At 52.7% G+C, this 16,553-nt stretch overlaps 1 protein-coding gene across 1 annotated transcript; it reads left to right on the top strand.

Moving 5' to 3' along the window:
• The first annotated feature begins 7,824 nt into the window (after positions 1-7,824).
• Positions 7,825-15,820, top strand: MYMK (myomaker, myoblast fusion factor). Its single transcript, XM_062641211.1, has 5 exons — positions 7,825-8,009; positions 10,636-10,750; positions 13,149-13,297; positions 14,172-14,288; positions 15,297-15,820. The coding sequence occupies exons 1-5, from the start codon at positions 7,875-7,877 to the stop codon at positions 15,441-15,443; spliced, it is 663 nt and encodes a 220-aa protein (XP_062497195.1). The 5' UTR covers positions 7,825-7,874; the 3' UTR covers positions 15,444-15,820.
• Positions 15,821-16,553: the final 733 nt, after the last annotated feature.

The raw sequence follows: 16,553 nt of genomic DNA, 5'->3' as shown, positions 1-16,553 counted from the left end.
GGCTCTGCCGGGGTTTCAGTTGCACTTTCTGCTGAGTAATAAACCAGATTCCCTGCGCTCTGCTCTTGGTGGCATTCGCTAAGGCTCGGCCTCAGGCATGCGGCTTCAGGCAGCTTTCTGGCACATAGGAGGACGGTGGTGGTCAGAAAACGGGCTTGGTGCGCGTCAAGAGCCTTTTGGATGAGAACAGCCCCCTGGCTCGGTGGCAGGCGTGTACATGCATGCGATCTATGTGTGTGTCAGGGAGAAATGCCTATGCATAAGGAAGGACACGCTTACACAGTGCACTTACACCTATACACGATACATGTGGTCCGTTCTCTGCAGTCTTGACATGTAAAAAAATGGTTAATAAGACACCTCACCCATGTGGTGACCACACTCCCGTGCACTCCTTGGCACATCCCCCCAGCGCACACGGCAGTGTCATCCCAGCAGCATTGAGCAGCCCACCTGAACTATTTCCTTCATTGCTTCAGCTCAAGCCTCTCTCCTTCCCCTCTAGACCTGCTCCACACAGGGCAAAACCAGTGCTCCCAGCAGGGACTGCACCCCAGCACTGGTTCTGCCCCCAAGGTGATCGCTGCAGTTTATTGTGGTTATTGCTACCGGCTGCGCCCAGCCCTTGGTGGCAACGTTCAACCTCTTCACCATCTGCCATGGGCCAGCCGCTCCCATCTGCAGGGCCTTGGCGTGAGTTCCCACCTCACCACGGAGCACAGAGCCCTGCACAGCTCCCAGCACCTGGTGAACCGCTGCGGGTCCGTGGTGGTGTTCGTTCAGAACCAGGGTTGCTGTGTGAAGCTGAGCGGAGAATCCATCCCAGAAAAGTTATGGGAAATGAAGTCTCCTTTTCTGTTTGGCTAAATGTCTGCCAGCCTGTTCTAATTTACCCAGCCAGGTTGATTTGCAACTTTCAGTTTTCCATTGGTTGGCTGTGACCAGAACACTGGGAAAATTTAGCACTTGAGTTCACCCAACTTCTGCATTTCAAAATATCCCAGCCTGAGGCACGCAGGAGAAAACCCTTTCCGTTTTGGAATGGCCAGGAGGGAAAAGTCTGAACACGAGAGGTTTTAAAAGCACCAAAATATTTCACATTGAAAAAGCCAGAGCAGCCCCAGCATCCCTCCGCTCTCCCCCCAGGGTCCCCCAAGCCCAGGGGGTTGGCAGGAGCTTGCCCCCCAGCAGACCCCTTCCCAGGGTGACCCTGTCCTGCCGCAGGGATTCCCCAGGGCTGGGGAGCTCCGGGGCTGGGGGGGCTGTCCCTGCGGCAGGCGCTGAGCGCAGCAGGCGAGACGCGGTCGGTCGGTCTCTGCCTTTACCAAAGTTCACCAAAGCCAAAGGATTTTTTTAGTTTTTTTTTTATGAAGCAGTTGAGATGACTCAGCGGTTTCTGACGCAATCCCTGTTTCATCGGAAAATTCCTAACCAGCTCCTAGTGGCAACTGATTGCTCCCATAAATCACACAGTGTTATCCCTGGCTGCAGCAGCGCAGCATACGCAGCCCCAGCCCATCCTCATGAAATCAGCAGGAGCGATGCCATAGCCTCAGTGGGAGCAAAAACATCCCCAAAAACAAAAGGCACCAGAAGGCAGCTCAAAACCACGAGTCTCTGTCCAGCTTCATGTTGGCCAAACCCCGCAGCTCCAACGTGGGGCTGGACCGGTCCCTTCTCCCAACACCCCGAAACCCCTGGGGCAAGTGCTGTCCCCAAAGCCCCACTGCTGTGCCAGGGCTGCCGGCAGGTTCGGCATCAATCACTGGCAGCCAGGGTCAGACAACAGTGGTTTTTATCTCCCAGTTTTTGGCGTAAGCGTTAGAAATTATTCGCAGATGTTATTTACTGCTTTTGGGATTGGAATAAATTGAGACAAGATGCACCTGCATGGACAGTGAGAGGCTTTCCCACCGAGGGCTCGGATCGGACTTTCCCAAGGAAATTCAGGATTCAGGCGAGGGTCCCTGAGCCAGACCTGCTCCCACGTCCCACGCTCTGGCCAGGCAGCCCGGCACTGTGCATTCACATCCCAGCACTGCACAGGGTGGCTCAGAGCCCCCTGCACAATGCCCGGCCCCACAGCGGCATGGGGCTGGTGGGCTCCTGCCACAAGGGATGCACAGCAGCCGTCCAGCAGGCAGCTGCCAGGCTTTCCATCCCAAACCAGTGCTGTGCACCATTCAGAGAGGAAATAAAAGGAGAGACAGACACTCAAAATAACCTCCTCCAGCCGGGGGAATGTCGCCGGCAACTGGCTGCTGGTTTGGCCAGAGAAGTGCCTGCAGAGGAAAGGAGTTTCCTTGGCTGACATGAGTTCAGCAAAGGACTGGGCTGGGCACTGTTGCCGCTCAGCAGGAGCTGGGGCTGCTCTCTGTGCTCTGCAGGATCGGGCCCTCTCTCCTCTAGAGAGGGGCGGGGGGACCCCTTTGCTGTGGTCGAGGGGCATCCATCCTTGACCTGGAAGAGAGAGTGATGTTCAGCTCTGACCCACAAGACAGTGGGTGACTGTCTCACTGTGCACCCCATCATGGGAAACCTTCCCCATCCTGCCCCAAGCACCAGCCCTCTGACCCACCAGAGCTGACACCCAGCACCACCAAGCCCCAGGCATGTCCCTGGAGGAGGTCCTGCTCTCAGTGAACCATGGGCTGGGGCGTTCCAGCACTGCTTTCCCAGCAAAATCAGCCCTTTCCTGGCTTGGTCCTGGTGCTGGCGTGGCAGAGAGGATGGCTCTGCTGTAGCCAGCCCCACCGAAACACCCGCTCAGGTCCAGGTGGGCCCTGCTGGAGCAGCAGCAGGAGCGTGGTCTGGAGCCTGTTGGCCCAGGACCCCCCAGCAGCTTTGTCTTTGCTCAGGGCCAGGCACCTAACGGCTTTTCTTCTTCTGGAAGACTTCTGACAGAAGGGACCCGTTTGTTCAACACTTCTGCACAGCCACGGGCATTGTTTCCAGGCGAGCCCAGTGCTTCTTGGGCAAATTCAAGCCACAGATGGAGCGGATGAGGCCCCTGCATGGCCAGAACATTGCCAGGGGGGTCGAAATGTGGCAAAGCTGAAAAGAAGGCCCTGGCAGCCAGCCCCTACCTTCTCGAGAGCTGTGGCTGTGGCCTACCACTGCGTAACTGAAACGGGCAAGAGGAGACCAAAACCAGTGTCCTGTAGAGACAGTCCAGTCCCTTGCAGAGTGACCTGCGGCGCACTGTTGGGCAAGCACTTCGTCTCCGCGTGCCTTCCTGGAATGTGGATGGGATGATTTATGTCTGCCAGCGTGAGGGCTGCTTCCACGGAGGCTTGCAAAATGTTGAGTCTAAACCAACAAAGCCGAAGCCCCCAGACTGCTCTTGCCACCAGACTCCTGCTCGAAAACATCTCTGGGCAGTCTGAAAGCCCCAAGTGACCACAGTATCCCCAGGTATGGTCCCGACTGTAGAGTTTCAATGGCTTTAAAAGCCCCTTTTTTACTGTGCAAACATGAATTTTACCTGTCCCCAAAGAGTCAACATCCCTTCAAGAACTTGGAGGAGCTTCAGACGAGTCGTGCTTGGTTCACAGTTTTAGCTATACAAAGATTAAAAACCCAAAAGTACAAAGCCTTTTCTTTTAATGGAATGAGTCTTGCAGGGAAGCTGTGCTGAGGGACATCAGCTATGCGGCATTGCCAACCACAGGCATTCAAAAGTCATGAGTCAGACTCCCCAAAAACCCAAGACCTGTTTTGTTCCCTTCTGGATTTTGAGCCTGGAAGCATCACAGCTTCAAGCTTTTCTCTTCAGAAAATGACATTTTTGAACACTGGGGTGGGAGCACTGAGAGCCTCACATCATCCCTGGGCTCCAGGAGTCGTGACTGTAAAAAGCCCATTAAACACCATGAAACAGGCAATAAACCCCTGTGCTGCCTCCTGGGATTAGGCCACCCAGGACACAGCAAGGGGTAGAAGCAGTGACGAGAAAAGGCGTGTTGTTACCATTAGTGGTGACATGCTTATTACAGGCCATGACAGGGCAGAGGAGAAGGGAAGAGTGAAAAAAAAAAGCCCTAAGAAAAAAAGAAGCAGGGATACCTGCGAGGAATATGCATGCTAGGTTTATTCAACAGCGAAAGGGGAAATTTTAAGGGCAAATATTCAGTAAAGCTGCCTAAAATGGGGCCAGGCCTTATGGAGCATGGATATTTTAAGTGGCAATTTATTCCACTAATAAAAAAAAAGAAGGATGCAGGTGCTTTGCCAGGGCTGTGGACGGGACCAGGCGAGCACTGTGGCAGATCAGAGCTGAGTCTGCAGCGCAAGGGGCTCAGGCGCAGCTGGTGGCTCTGCCTTTATTGGGCTCTTTTTCCCTGGTGTTCAGATCCCAGCTATCCAGAAAGCACTACCTGCACCCGACCTATGCGACAGCTCTGGCCACAGGCTGCAGTGGGTGGTGAGAGGTGTTTTACCCAGGTGCTGCAGCCATGCCTTCTCCAGCTGGGCAGGGAAGGGATTGTGCCCATGGGCTGCTTCACACTTGCACCAGGTCCTTTCACACCAGGAGGCTTTCTGATCGAATTCCAAGAGCAGAGCGCCAAGAAGACAAGGAACCTTTGCCAGCTGGATGGTGCGGTGCTCATTACATTGCTCAGGGCTCCTTGGGGCTGACTGTGCTGCTCCAGGGCCACAGCTCTTGAGCATCATCCTGGCCAGGCCATCATCCAGCTTTTCACCACCATTCCTAAGACCAGAGTGTACAAGTCACAGTGTTATGGAGATGAAAGTCGGACTCCAGTAATGGAAGTGGTAAACAATGCTCTGCAGTAAGCACTGAGCTGGCGCAGCCATCCGTGCATACCTGCTCGCACTGAACTTGCATTGCAGCACTGCCAGTTGCAGCCCGTATAGGAGCTGCAACCTTGACCCTCCATTTTAATGCCATTATCACCATTATTTCAAAGCTGTCAGTAGCTGGGGGCACACAATGGAGCAGGTTTCAATTCTGAAACAGTCTACACCCCACGCAAATGAAAGATCATCCTATACTTAGCCCAGGAAGAATATGCTCTCAATACACACAATAGGCACAGGCTCCTCATTCTCTGTTCCAATATATACTACTTTCAAACTATCACCTTAATAGTAAAATAAAACAAAGCTATGTCTCTCTCTTTTGCTGTAATGTCTGAGTTGAAAGGGTAGGCATGCTTACAGAAAATCATGGTTAATGTTATCCTGGAAGGATCCAGGACAGCATACCAGAACCTGGTTTTGGCATCTGGGAACAAGTTTTCAGCCATATGTTATCACCGTTGCTCCGTGCACTCTGGTCCACGCAAAATTAGCCCTGTGGAATGTAGATGTAAGATTTGCTTTCCAGAAGTACTTAAACGCACGAGCTAAAATTTGCTTTCTACGTTTCCTACCTGTTTAGGAGAGTGGGAGCAAAGTCCTGGCCCTTTGTTCCTGGGCTCCTCCCTCGGAAGGTCTGCAAAGCCCACGTCTCGCACTGCGGCTCATTTGCAGCCTGAACAAAGACCTTTTAAGCAGCAGCTCCCAACAGGAGCTCACCACCTGCCTGCCCCTTGCCTTGCACTTCACGTTGGGGTCTCTTTTTTAACAATGGCTGGAACACGTGTGCAAACCGGTGGGATTTTTTCCCCTCAGTGCCTACAGCACTGGCTGCAAACCAAACACCAGCCCCAGCTGTGCAGCTGTGGGAGAAGAGAGAAAAAACACCCCCCCGACAACCTGCGGAATGTTTTCTTGCTCCTGACAGCTCCAACACTTCCCTGCTCGCCATAGTTGGCGCTTGCTGCATTTAGCAGTCAGCCGGGGTTTCCTTTCCAGTGGGCTCCAGCTGGCTTCTGGGCACAGGATGGGGACGAGGGGAGTGCATTTAACAACGGCGTGATCGTGTTCTCACCTGACGCCATTTGGCTTATGGCACAGCCACCAGCCTTGCAAGGCCTTGCAGGGAGGTGGCTTGTCGCACCACTGCACAGCTTTGCAAATGGTCCCACAAGGGTGTGGGTGGCTCCTTTGCACCCAGATGTGGAAGTCTGTGCTCACCAGCAGGTTCTGAGCTGTGTCCTCACCTCTCTGACACCACCCTCATGGCCACAGAAGCAAGACGGATGTGTTTTTCTTCGCAACCCAGAGCAGTTTGTGCAACCAGCCAACCCCATCAGGACAAGCACTGCTGTGCGGTGGCCCCAGAACCTTCCTTGGTCCAAGCAGCTCATGCAAGAAAAACAGAGAATAAAGGATATGTCTGAGAATGTGGCACAGGAAAGGAACAGGTACTCTGGAGCACATTGGCTCTCGGTTCCAATTTCCGCCCAGGACTGGATGTCTGGGGAGAAGCAGGTATTCATGTGCTGGCCTGCAGGGATTAATTTGCACAGTAAACAGGGACATCAGTTTTTCACTATTTATTGGTAGAGAGATGAAATTTTGCAGGGGTCTGTGGCAAGTTTATAGCTTGTCCATGCAGGAGGGCAGCCGAAGACATGATGCGGGCAGCATCCCACAGAAGGATGCTGCCTGCAGCCAGACAGAGAATGTGGATGGTTCCTGCAGTATCAGCTAAAAGCAGGAGCCATACCCAGCCCATCTGTGCTGAGCCCTGAGCAAGGCTCTCAGCACAGCCCTCTCAGGTCAGTGTTTTAATACTGTCATGATACTCTCACTGCACACACGACACCCCATCGCTCCCCCTCCCGGAGCCCTTTCCAACCTGGAGTGGTTTAAAGAGCATTCTTTGCTGTGTGCATCCTTTCTCCCAGCAGACCCCTCCCGGGGACAGGCGAGCCCATCCTGTCGGCCTCAGGAATGGTGGCTCATACCGCAGCTCACACCCTCCCCCCAAACCCGCAGCCACGAGGGCGGTTGCTCAAGTGCAGCATTCCTGGTCCCTGCGTCCTGGGAACAGCTGTACCGAAGAGATGCCGAGAATCCATGCGAGGCTCCAAGGAAAAGATATTAACAGGGGAGCAGCAGTGGTATCATAAAAAGTCATAACAAAAGAGAGAAGCCACTGAGTGCATTAACAGCCCCGGCGCTGGTTGGCTTTTGGTCTCCTTCCCTCCAGCTTTTCTGCTCAAATTCCTCCATCCCAGAGAAGCTCAGCTCCTGAATTTCAGACCGAGCTCCTGGAGGTGGCCACGCTGCAAAGCCTGAGGGCATGGCTGAGAAACTTCACTGCACTGAACTCCACCAAGTGCACAGGAGGGCACATAGGCATGTAGCTGGTGTTGTAGACCCTGCATCAAACGGGCTCGCTATGCCTGTGCTCTGCTAGAGCAGGCCCACCTGCTCCAGGTATGTCCTTGTGAGGAAATAAAAGGCAGATCTGGAGCTTGGTGTGTGTTTCTGAGGTATGGCAGAAGTAGCAGGACACATCCCAGTGTTTTAGAATTGCCTGGTACCTGCCATGTACCAGTTCGTACCTACTTCATGCCAGTGTGGCACAGAGGATGCTTTTTCTTTGCAGGGCTGCTCCAGCAGCACTGACCCAGGGTTGGCACAGGGGCAGTAGGATGCAGATGTGGGGCGTCCCCACTGGGAGCAAGCAAACCCTCAGTCCTCACTCACCCTGCACCAGCTCTGACACTCAGCACAAGGCATGCAAGGATGACATTCCCCCGGCTCCTTTAGGAACACCGGCACAATACTGGGGGCACAGAGCATCTGCTGCAGGAGCCGCCGGCTGTGCCAGGAATGTCACTGCTGGGGAGAGCCGGGAGCGGAGGGGCGGCCGCAGTGGCAGCTGCTCCCTGCCTGAGCCCTCCCTGCCCAGGACATTTAAACTTTAAAGCACGCTCGACACGGCTCTTCCCTGCACTGCCCCTGTCCAGAGCGCAGAGATCGGGTCCCGGGAGCCGGCAGCACACAAGGCACCCATGGGCTCACTGGTGGCCAAGCTCCTTCTGCCCACCATCAGCACCCTGGTCTTCCTCCCCACCATCAGCATCGCAGCCAAGCGGCGCTTCCACATGGAAGCCATGGTCTACTTCTTCACCATGTTCTTCGTGGCGGTAAGATGCACCCAAACCCTCCATGCGTGTTGCATCTCCCCAAATGCCCCCAGCACTGGTCTCCATGGGGAGGGGTACCTGGACCTCACCCAACAGCTGCTGCTGCTGGTGTGACCCCCAGAATATCCGTTTTCAGTTATTTCCCACCATGTGCAGTGCTGACGCTAATTCTTCAGTTTAGGATGTCCTAAGGGGTGGCCTCACATAGATTTAATGTTGGTTTATGATTGTGAGGTTAGGGAGAGGATCTGGGTGCAAAGAGACTTGATTGATTTGCAGGGTTTTGGAGCTGTTTTTTCTCTTTGTTTTCCAGTTGGTAAGTGGCCATGCTGAATTTGGGGTTTAAACTGTATCCAGTCTCTTTCTATGCTTCTGTCAGTTTAGCCAAAAGCACGTAGTCGAATTACTGATTTTGCAATTGCTGACTGGTGGTGGGAGCCATGCTGGAGTCAGGGGAGTTTCTGCGCTGTGAAAGGAAAGACTAAAACTTGCTGAGCTATCAAGAAACATTATTATTACCCCTCCATCCTGGCAGAGCAGTTAGGAGCCATGTGTTTCACCAGGCTCGGGATCACCCTCCTTCCTCACCTGGGAATAATGAGTGGAGAAAAGTCAGTTGTCTTTACTTATACAAAGTAATTCATATTCCTGCTCCTGGAAGTAAGCTGCCCTGCACTCTGTATTCCTGCTAAGTGCCTCTGCACACACATGGGCTGAGCACCTAAAGCAGCATCCCAGTAGGAAAAATCTCCTATTTAACCCCCTGGCAATGCTCTGCTAAACAATATGAAGGAAATAGCCCAGCAACCCAACCAGTACTGCATTTAACTCTTTTCCCCACCTGTCTCAAGGCATTTCCATGAGGGTTGTCACATCCCTTGCACAGGGACAGAGAAACTGAGGCAGCGAGTAGATAAAGGACCATCCTGGTGTGAAAAAACTCTTCCACATTAGCAGGGCTCTGAGCAGGGCTAGTCTTTTAGTCCTAAGGATCCACCATTAAATCCTAATGCAGGTGGGGAAATTCTGCCAGTTCCATCAAAACTACAGGACTAGTTAATAAAACCGCCCCATCTGAGCCCCCCCCAGCTCCCCAGGGAAGCCAGACATCTACGATTTCATTTGCACTGGGCTTGTGTCTGCTTCACCTCCCCAAGAAGTCAATAGGAAAATTGGCATGGGTTTCAATGGGAGGTGGAATAGGTCCTCAGCAAAGAGCCTGAAGAGGCAGAATATCTGTGTGTGGGGAAGGGAAGGGAAGGGAAGGGAAGGGAAGGGAAGGGAAGGGAAGGGAAGGGAAGGGAAGGGAAGGGAAGGGAAGGGAGCTGACAGCATGGTCGGGGGGAGGGGGTAGGAAGAGGGCAGCAGCTGCTGCTGTTGCCTTTCTTGTAGCATCCCACTCCTCCTCCCCCAGGAGACCTCATCAGAGCAATGAAAGCAGATGTCCATAGCAGACAAGTGCTGTGATGCCAGCCAGAAACACACTCTTTGTCTTCTACCATTTCTTCCCCGTCTCCAGACTCCCTGAGCCCAATCTCAGACAGAGAAAAGAATTACGGCTGTGGTGCAATCTTTTCTAGAAACTGCAGCAAGCCAAAGGATTTGCAGCTATTCCCATTATAAATAATATCAGCATCCCTGCTGGGCCATGGCAGCGGGGATTGTTCCAAGGGCGTCCTGCCAAGCAGTGAAGGGGCTTCTTCAGAGACAGCAGAACACACTGGTGCTGCCATTCGCAGAGCTGCAGGGCTGAATGCTCAGAGGAAAAGGGGAACGCCAGGCAAACACTGGGAGCATTCCTCTGGTTGCACTGGAAAATTTCTCTTGGCTCGGTTTGCATTTATGTTGCATGGCAATGGACTTTTTGCAAATAACCTGATCAATGACCTAATGGGCAGCAGCCAGTGGCTTTTAAGAGACTACACTAATGAGTGAATTCCCCACTATTCAGACTCTGGCCATGCAAACCCCATCTCGCTGGCCAGTGACCTGGCATCCACACACATTTCATTAGGACACTCATTGTTTTACAAGAACCTTTTGCAACTAGAACCACAACCCCAGAGTCCTCCTTCTGCTGGAGAGGATGTCCCTGCGCTGCCTGCGGCTCGGCTCAACACAGCTTGGTCACAGAACCATAGAATCATAGAATCACAGAACCCTTTAGGTTGGAAAAGACCTCTCAAGTCGCTCAAGATGGTCTGCTCCATAACCTTCCTCTCCACCAAGGTCAGGCTGACACCGTCATTGCCCAGATCCTCCTTCCAGCTCTTCTTTAGAAATGGGCATCCCATTTGCTAACTTCCAGTCAACTGGGACCTCCCCAGGCCATCAGATTGCAAATTCTGGCACAGATCTAGAGGCCAGCAAAAGCTCATCCACAAGTAATGCAGACTAAGGGAGGGAGAAGAATTCTCATTCTCAGGAAATGTGTGACATTATCTCTCAAATATATTCATTACTGCATATCAGTAACCCTGGTGCATTTGAGACTGTATGGTAGTGGCTGGCCATCCTCAAGAGCCATGCAAAGGCTGTTTCAGACCAGTCAGTAAGAGCTTTTACCTCACTGCTCGGTGGGTAAACTAGTTTGCTAATTCTTTCTCCTTTTTTTTCTTTTCCCTAGATTTACCATGCATGTGATGGCCCCGGCTTATCAGTGCTGTGCTTCATGCGCTACGACATCCTGGAGTACTTCAGCATCTATGGGACAGCTCTGTCCATCTGGGTGTCCCTCATGGGTGAGCACTGGTCTCTCGTGGTTCTACCAGTGGTTGCAGGTCAGGCAGGATTTGTCAGCATCACTGGTGGGATGATTAGTGGGTTCAACCCCTAGAAACCCTGATGCCTTTCAGCTCCCATCTGCAAGGCTTAGCTCTGAGACTCTGTTATGGCAGTCAGCCCATGCTATGGTTTAATCCATTTTTATATCACTAATGACTTGGACTCAGTGGGGTCCAGGCATACACGAAAACTGTCCTGGGTGGTGGCTGGGGAAGTTTCTCTCTTGGATAAACAGAGCTGTGGTACCTGCATTTGCATTAGCCTGGTGCTCCCCTGCCCTCACCAGCTCTTCTGCATGTCCTTACAACAGTAGAATTCTTTATTTCAAATTGGCAAGTCACACATGAAGCCTTGTGCTTTAGTTCAAAGCAGGACAGTACTACGCAATGACTTAGTCTGAAACCTCATCTACCAGGGAATCTCCCATTTCTCCTCATTTTCCCCGTGCTGAGCCCATCAGCTTGTCCTGTCCTGACTTGGGTGACATTAAGACATGCAGAATCTACCATTTCCCTTGGTAACATGCAAATCAAAGTAGTTTAGTCAAAACAAATATATCTTCCTAGTCTATCAAAACCCTAGTCTGGGCTGATGGGAAATACTAGATCTGCTTAGAAAAAACAGAAATGTATTTTACTTCCTTTTTATTAAAACTCCCGACCCTTGCCCTCTTGCTCAGTTTTCCTTTTCCCACATTCCCTTCCCTCTTTTTTCTCATTTTGTTCCTCATTTGCCACTGAGACAAGGTGTAACAGATTTAAAAAAGAAAAACAAGTGCACTACTAAAGAAGGATGAAAAATTCAAACCAATTCTTTGAAGGTCATGAGTATTTCTGACAGGAGAAGAGAGCAGGGTAAGGGGAAAGATGTGGGACAGGCACTCAACAACAAACACTTTGCTCAACAGATCCAGACCTCCTCCAGCAGCTGCACACCCAGTCCCTGCTCCAGCCAGACAGGGACCCCAGCCCTCCCAGTGCTGAACTGGGGTCACCACACTGATGTACAGCCCCAAAACACCCCCAACACTCTCCCCTCTTCTCCTTGGGACTCCAGGAATGGTGCAGGACCTCCAGCCAGGATGGGGGGCTCCTGCAGCCCCTGCGTCCAGCACGAGCCGTGGGGCAGCATCCCCTCCACTGGCCACAGACCCATCCCTCCTCCCTTCACCAGCGAGCAGTGCAGAGAGCATTAGCCCCCTTCTAGGATATGCAAAAGGATAACTCTTCCATGCAAGGAAAACTGAGTGGGGAAAATATTAACCTTAGAAATGGCTTTGTTCCCCCAGCTGCAAATCCCAAGGTGGGCTCCTAAACTGTCCATGGCATTCCAGTGCTCTCTCTGCTCAGCTAGAAAAGGCAATGAAGAAAACCATCTCTGAAGGGCATTTTCAGTAGGTAACAGCAGTGTCAGGGTAGGTCAGAGCTGATCCAGACACTCTGGCTCCTTGCAGCAAAATTCAATTCGATTGCTTCATTACTGCATTCAAAAACCTTGCAAAAAAATACAAATCCTGGACTCCAGTGTTTAAAATATTGACCCACAGGGAAAAAACAGAGATTAAAATACGGACATTATCCCTTAGCCAAACTCCCTATAAAACCATGATCCAAGGACATGGAAGGTGTGGTGACTGAAGCCCAGGGAAGCCTCTTGCTGTGGCTTGTAGAGTCCAACTGCACATGTGTGGACACAGACCCTTGGGCACACTTCCCGGAATGCAAATCCAGGACAGTCATAACACAGCTGTGCGAGCTGGAAAAGCATGGAGCCCACTGGGATCCATAACTTTTATCAGTTATTACCCCATTCTGTGCTAAACAAAAGCCTCTAATAATTCACTTGCACTGGCGACTTCCATCTCGGAACCTCAGGCAGGTGCTGGCGGGGCCAGGCAGCCCAGTCCCATCGCTCAACGAGCACCATCCTACCACAGCAGTGTGGTGGAAGCTGCTTAGGGCTGAGCCAGCAACTTCGGGAGGGCTGGAGATGCGGGACGAATCCAAGAGCTCACGGAGAGCTCACTGGGTGCAAATGTGTTTGCAATAGCCTCCGACTTCTGGGTCAAGGCAGGGAAGGGGAAAGGTAGGAAATCTCCTTTAGCTCCCACACACAACACTGAATGTAAGACCCCTAAAATCAGCTCCTAGACCCACCACTCAGATGTCTCAGGGTGGTTTGCTTTGTCCCCATGTGCCTCAGTTTCCCCATCAGGGAGGCATAAGAAGGGCAAACCAGACCTGGATGCTGAGGGTCCCCAGGGCAGGCAGGACAGACAGACTCCAGTAAGGCTTTAGGGGAGCAGCCAAGGATGAGGGTGGATGAGCTGATACCCCTGTGCTCGGTGCCATGCAGCCCTGGCAGAGTTTGATGAACCGAAGAGATCGACCTTCATCATGTTTGGTGTCCTCACCATCGCCGTGAGGATCTACCACGACCGCTGGGGCTACGGTGTCTACTCGGGACCCATCGGGACGGCTGTGCTGGTGATAACCGTGAAATGGGTATGTAGGGAAGGGCTCAGGCCATCACAGTGATTAAACAGCACTTCTCCTTCAACCTGAGCAGAAAGCAGGCAGACAGCAAGCAGCCCCACTGATAAACGCCAGATTCGATCAGTCTGAGCAATCTACCACATCTCCTGTCCCTGCATTTCTAATCAGGAGGAACATATAGAGTTTTTACAGCTACTCAGAGGCAGAGGGGTCTGGTAAACTGCCCCGGAGCTGCTGGAGGATGTGCATAAAACACAGTGATAAAGTGGGAAGGAATCTGACTGTGGCCTGCCTGCACTGGGCTGGGACAGCCAGGCACTGCACTGCAGCCTGTGCCCTGCGCACAGCAGATTCTGCAGACCCAGGCGGGAGCACACTGGTGGAGCCACTGGCAGGAGAGGGCAAAGAGAAGGATCCAGTGATGGGATAAAAACTGCAGGAAGATGCTGCCAAGCATCACAGAAATACAGTGCTGCAAGTCCCAGCTGTCTACCGTCACTAAGCCCTGTCCAACTGCTCAGCCAGCAGCTAAAAGCAAGTGGCCATGATGAGGAGGGGATGAGCAAGGAGGGGACCAAGGCAAGGGATTACCCTGCATCCCCCAGCTGGCAGATGCTGCGCTGGAACCCACTCTGCCAGAGACTGGGTTTGTGAGGGCACACACTCCCTGAGCCAGTTTTGGGGCTGAATATTAAGAAAAGAACATTATGATCACTAGTGAGGCAGGAAGACCCATTGCAGCACACAGGGCCTCCTGAACATCACAGACAGAGGTGCTTCCCATGTCTTGCCTGGTTTTATCTCAGCATTCATGGGATCTTTCAGATGCAGAGCAGCAGCTAAATCCAGGTCAATACCCTTGGTGTGCTCTTTTTCCTTCCAGCTACAAAAGATGAAAGAGAAGAAAGGGCTCTACCCAGACAAGAGCGTCTACACCCAGCAGATCGGCCCTGGCTTCTGTTTTGGGGCATTAGCACTGATGCTGAGATTCTTCTTTGAGGTACCTGTTTGCAGACTCAAACTGACTTTACAAGGTGTAAAGGACATTACCAAGATAGGAGACCTACCCCCTTTGCAGGCAGGGCTGCTTCCAGCCTTGGACAAAACTCAGCTCAGGTGTGGGTCTCCGGGGTTTGCAGCAGGGATGAGGGTCCCTCCCTGCTTGCCCCCATCCCAACCCCTGGCCCATTAACTGTGGTGTGGGCAAGGACAGACATGGCAGCAACTGACACACAGGGTGTTGCTCCCTCTTCCCCGCTGTTAAGTGAGTCACAAGGACATGGACCATGCTTTCTTTAGCCATATGTGGTCCTCAAAACAGCTTTATCAAACACAAGTGGTGGGTTTTGGACACTGGGCATGGGTGACTTAAGGACAGCATGCAGAGCCACGGCAGGGCTGGATATAGCCCAGGCATGGCCAGATCGAAAGCTGGCTCACACCAAAGAGAAAACGATCCGTGGGCTCCCAGGGGCACTCGGTCCGTGTTTCCGAGCTCTTGCTCCTGCCGCTGGCCGGGCGCCCGTCCGGCACGGAAGGCTCTGTCCATCCCGTGGGGACGGCGATGGCCCCCGACACGGCTCCGGTCCCGCCTGAGCCCAGCCCCGCCGCAGCGCCCGCGCTGCGCGTCGGGAGCCACCGTGCACACCCCCGCAGCATCCCCGGGGGCGTTTTTCAAAGCATTCCGTAATTGCACGTTCTAGCAGAACATAAAACCGGCACTCAGCAGAAGCCGCCTCCCCCCGCGCCGCAGCCTCACCGCCACAGCCTTTGCGGGGTAATGAAACACTTCATTCACCGACGGGGAAACGTGCAAATTAGAATGTGCTAAATCCACTTTGCTGTTTTGTTTTAAAGGCTGCACATCCTTTCTTCTCTGACAGAAAAAGAGGCAGAAGGCTCAGGAATTTGTTTTTATTCCTTTCCTTTTGGCTACTTATAGAATCCTGATGTTTTGCACCTAATGCAAACACCCCGGCAGGTCTCACTAACGCTCTGCCCATTGTAGGAGTGGGATTACACCTACGTGCACAGCTTCTACCACTGCGCCTTGGCCATGTCCTTCGTGCTGCTGCTGCCTAAGGAGAACAAGAAGGCCGGGACCGGCGGGACCCCCGCCAGGCTCGACTGCTCCACACTCTGCTGCTGTGTCTGAGGTGCCTGGCTGAGCAGGGCACCGGCTCTTCTGCTCCTGAGGCCATGGAGGGGCACAGCCAAATGCCCGCTGCATTTTCCTCTGGGACACGGGCACCTTTTCCCACCAGGTCTGTGCACACCCTGGGATTTCCTTCTCTGGAAGGTCTTCACCTTTCCACAATCAGCTCTAGCAGATGTTGGGCTTCCAGATGGCCACACACCCATACTTCTCCATGCTGGAGAAGCACTTGTCCAGGCTGGTGACCCTGTCCCAGGAAACCCAGGCATTCCCAGGCTGTCACCACACAGGCTGTCCCTTGCACTGGCCCAGGAGGATGCGAGTTGTCCCCTTGCTGCAGGCCTGCCCACCCCAAGCGCTCAAGGCTTTGTTTTGCAATGCCCACTTAACAGAACCTGTATTTTTGTGAGATGTTTACTGTTTTATTTATATGTTCTCTTGATGTAAATAATACAAACTTACAAGGGCTTCGCAACTGTGAGATGCCAGCATTTCTTAAGCAGCACAAGACACTTCCCAGCTTAGATCTGCACAGTCGGGGGTGATGCCAGCCCCAGTGCAGAGCTCGCGGCGTGCACCCCCCCTCCCCTGCCCACAGCCCGGAGGGTGCTGCAGCACTGGGCATGCTGTGCTTGCAGCCTGGCCCGGCTGCAGGTGCCTCCTTAGCATGGGAAATGCATGGAAAATAGAGGCAGAGAAAAGAAGCTCCTGCGGGGGGTGGGAGGGGGAGGGAGCTGTAAGCCTATAACATCTCCTCTAACAGACTATTTACTATAGCAGAAGTGTATGATTTATTTAGACTGTCTGGGAAAAATGCCAAGACTGTATGTCATGGACAATTAGAGCACTATTGATATACAGTGATGTCCACAGAAAGCCCACATTAAGCTTGGGTTCCTCTGGAAGAGAAATCCATCCCAGTCATTCATCAGAGCAACTTCCTGCGACAGGGCAACAACCAAAACCAAATGGGCTTCCAACAAAAACATAAATGAATTATGAACCCTGAGCATCCAAGAGCCACTGGCAGGCGGTGGCACAGCTGATGCAGCTGCATGCAGAGGCAGTGCTAGCAAAGAGTTTTCAAAGGGCTCTCCAACACCTAAACCA

Source organism: Pezoporus occidentalis, unplaced genomic scaffold (genome assembly GCF_034315485.1).
Source record: "Pezoporus occidentalis ecotype Australia unplaced genomic scaffold, CSIRO_AGI_Poc_V1 ctg68, whole genome shotgun sequence".
Lineage (NCBI taxonomy): Eukaryota > Metazoa > Chordata > Aves > Psittaciformes > Psittacidae > Pezoporus > Pezoporus occidentalis.
This window is presented reverse-complemented; position numbering and strand designations above follow the sequence as displayed.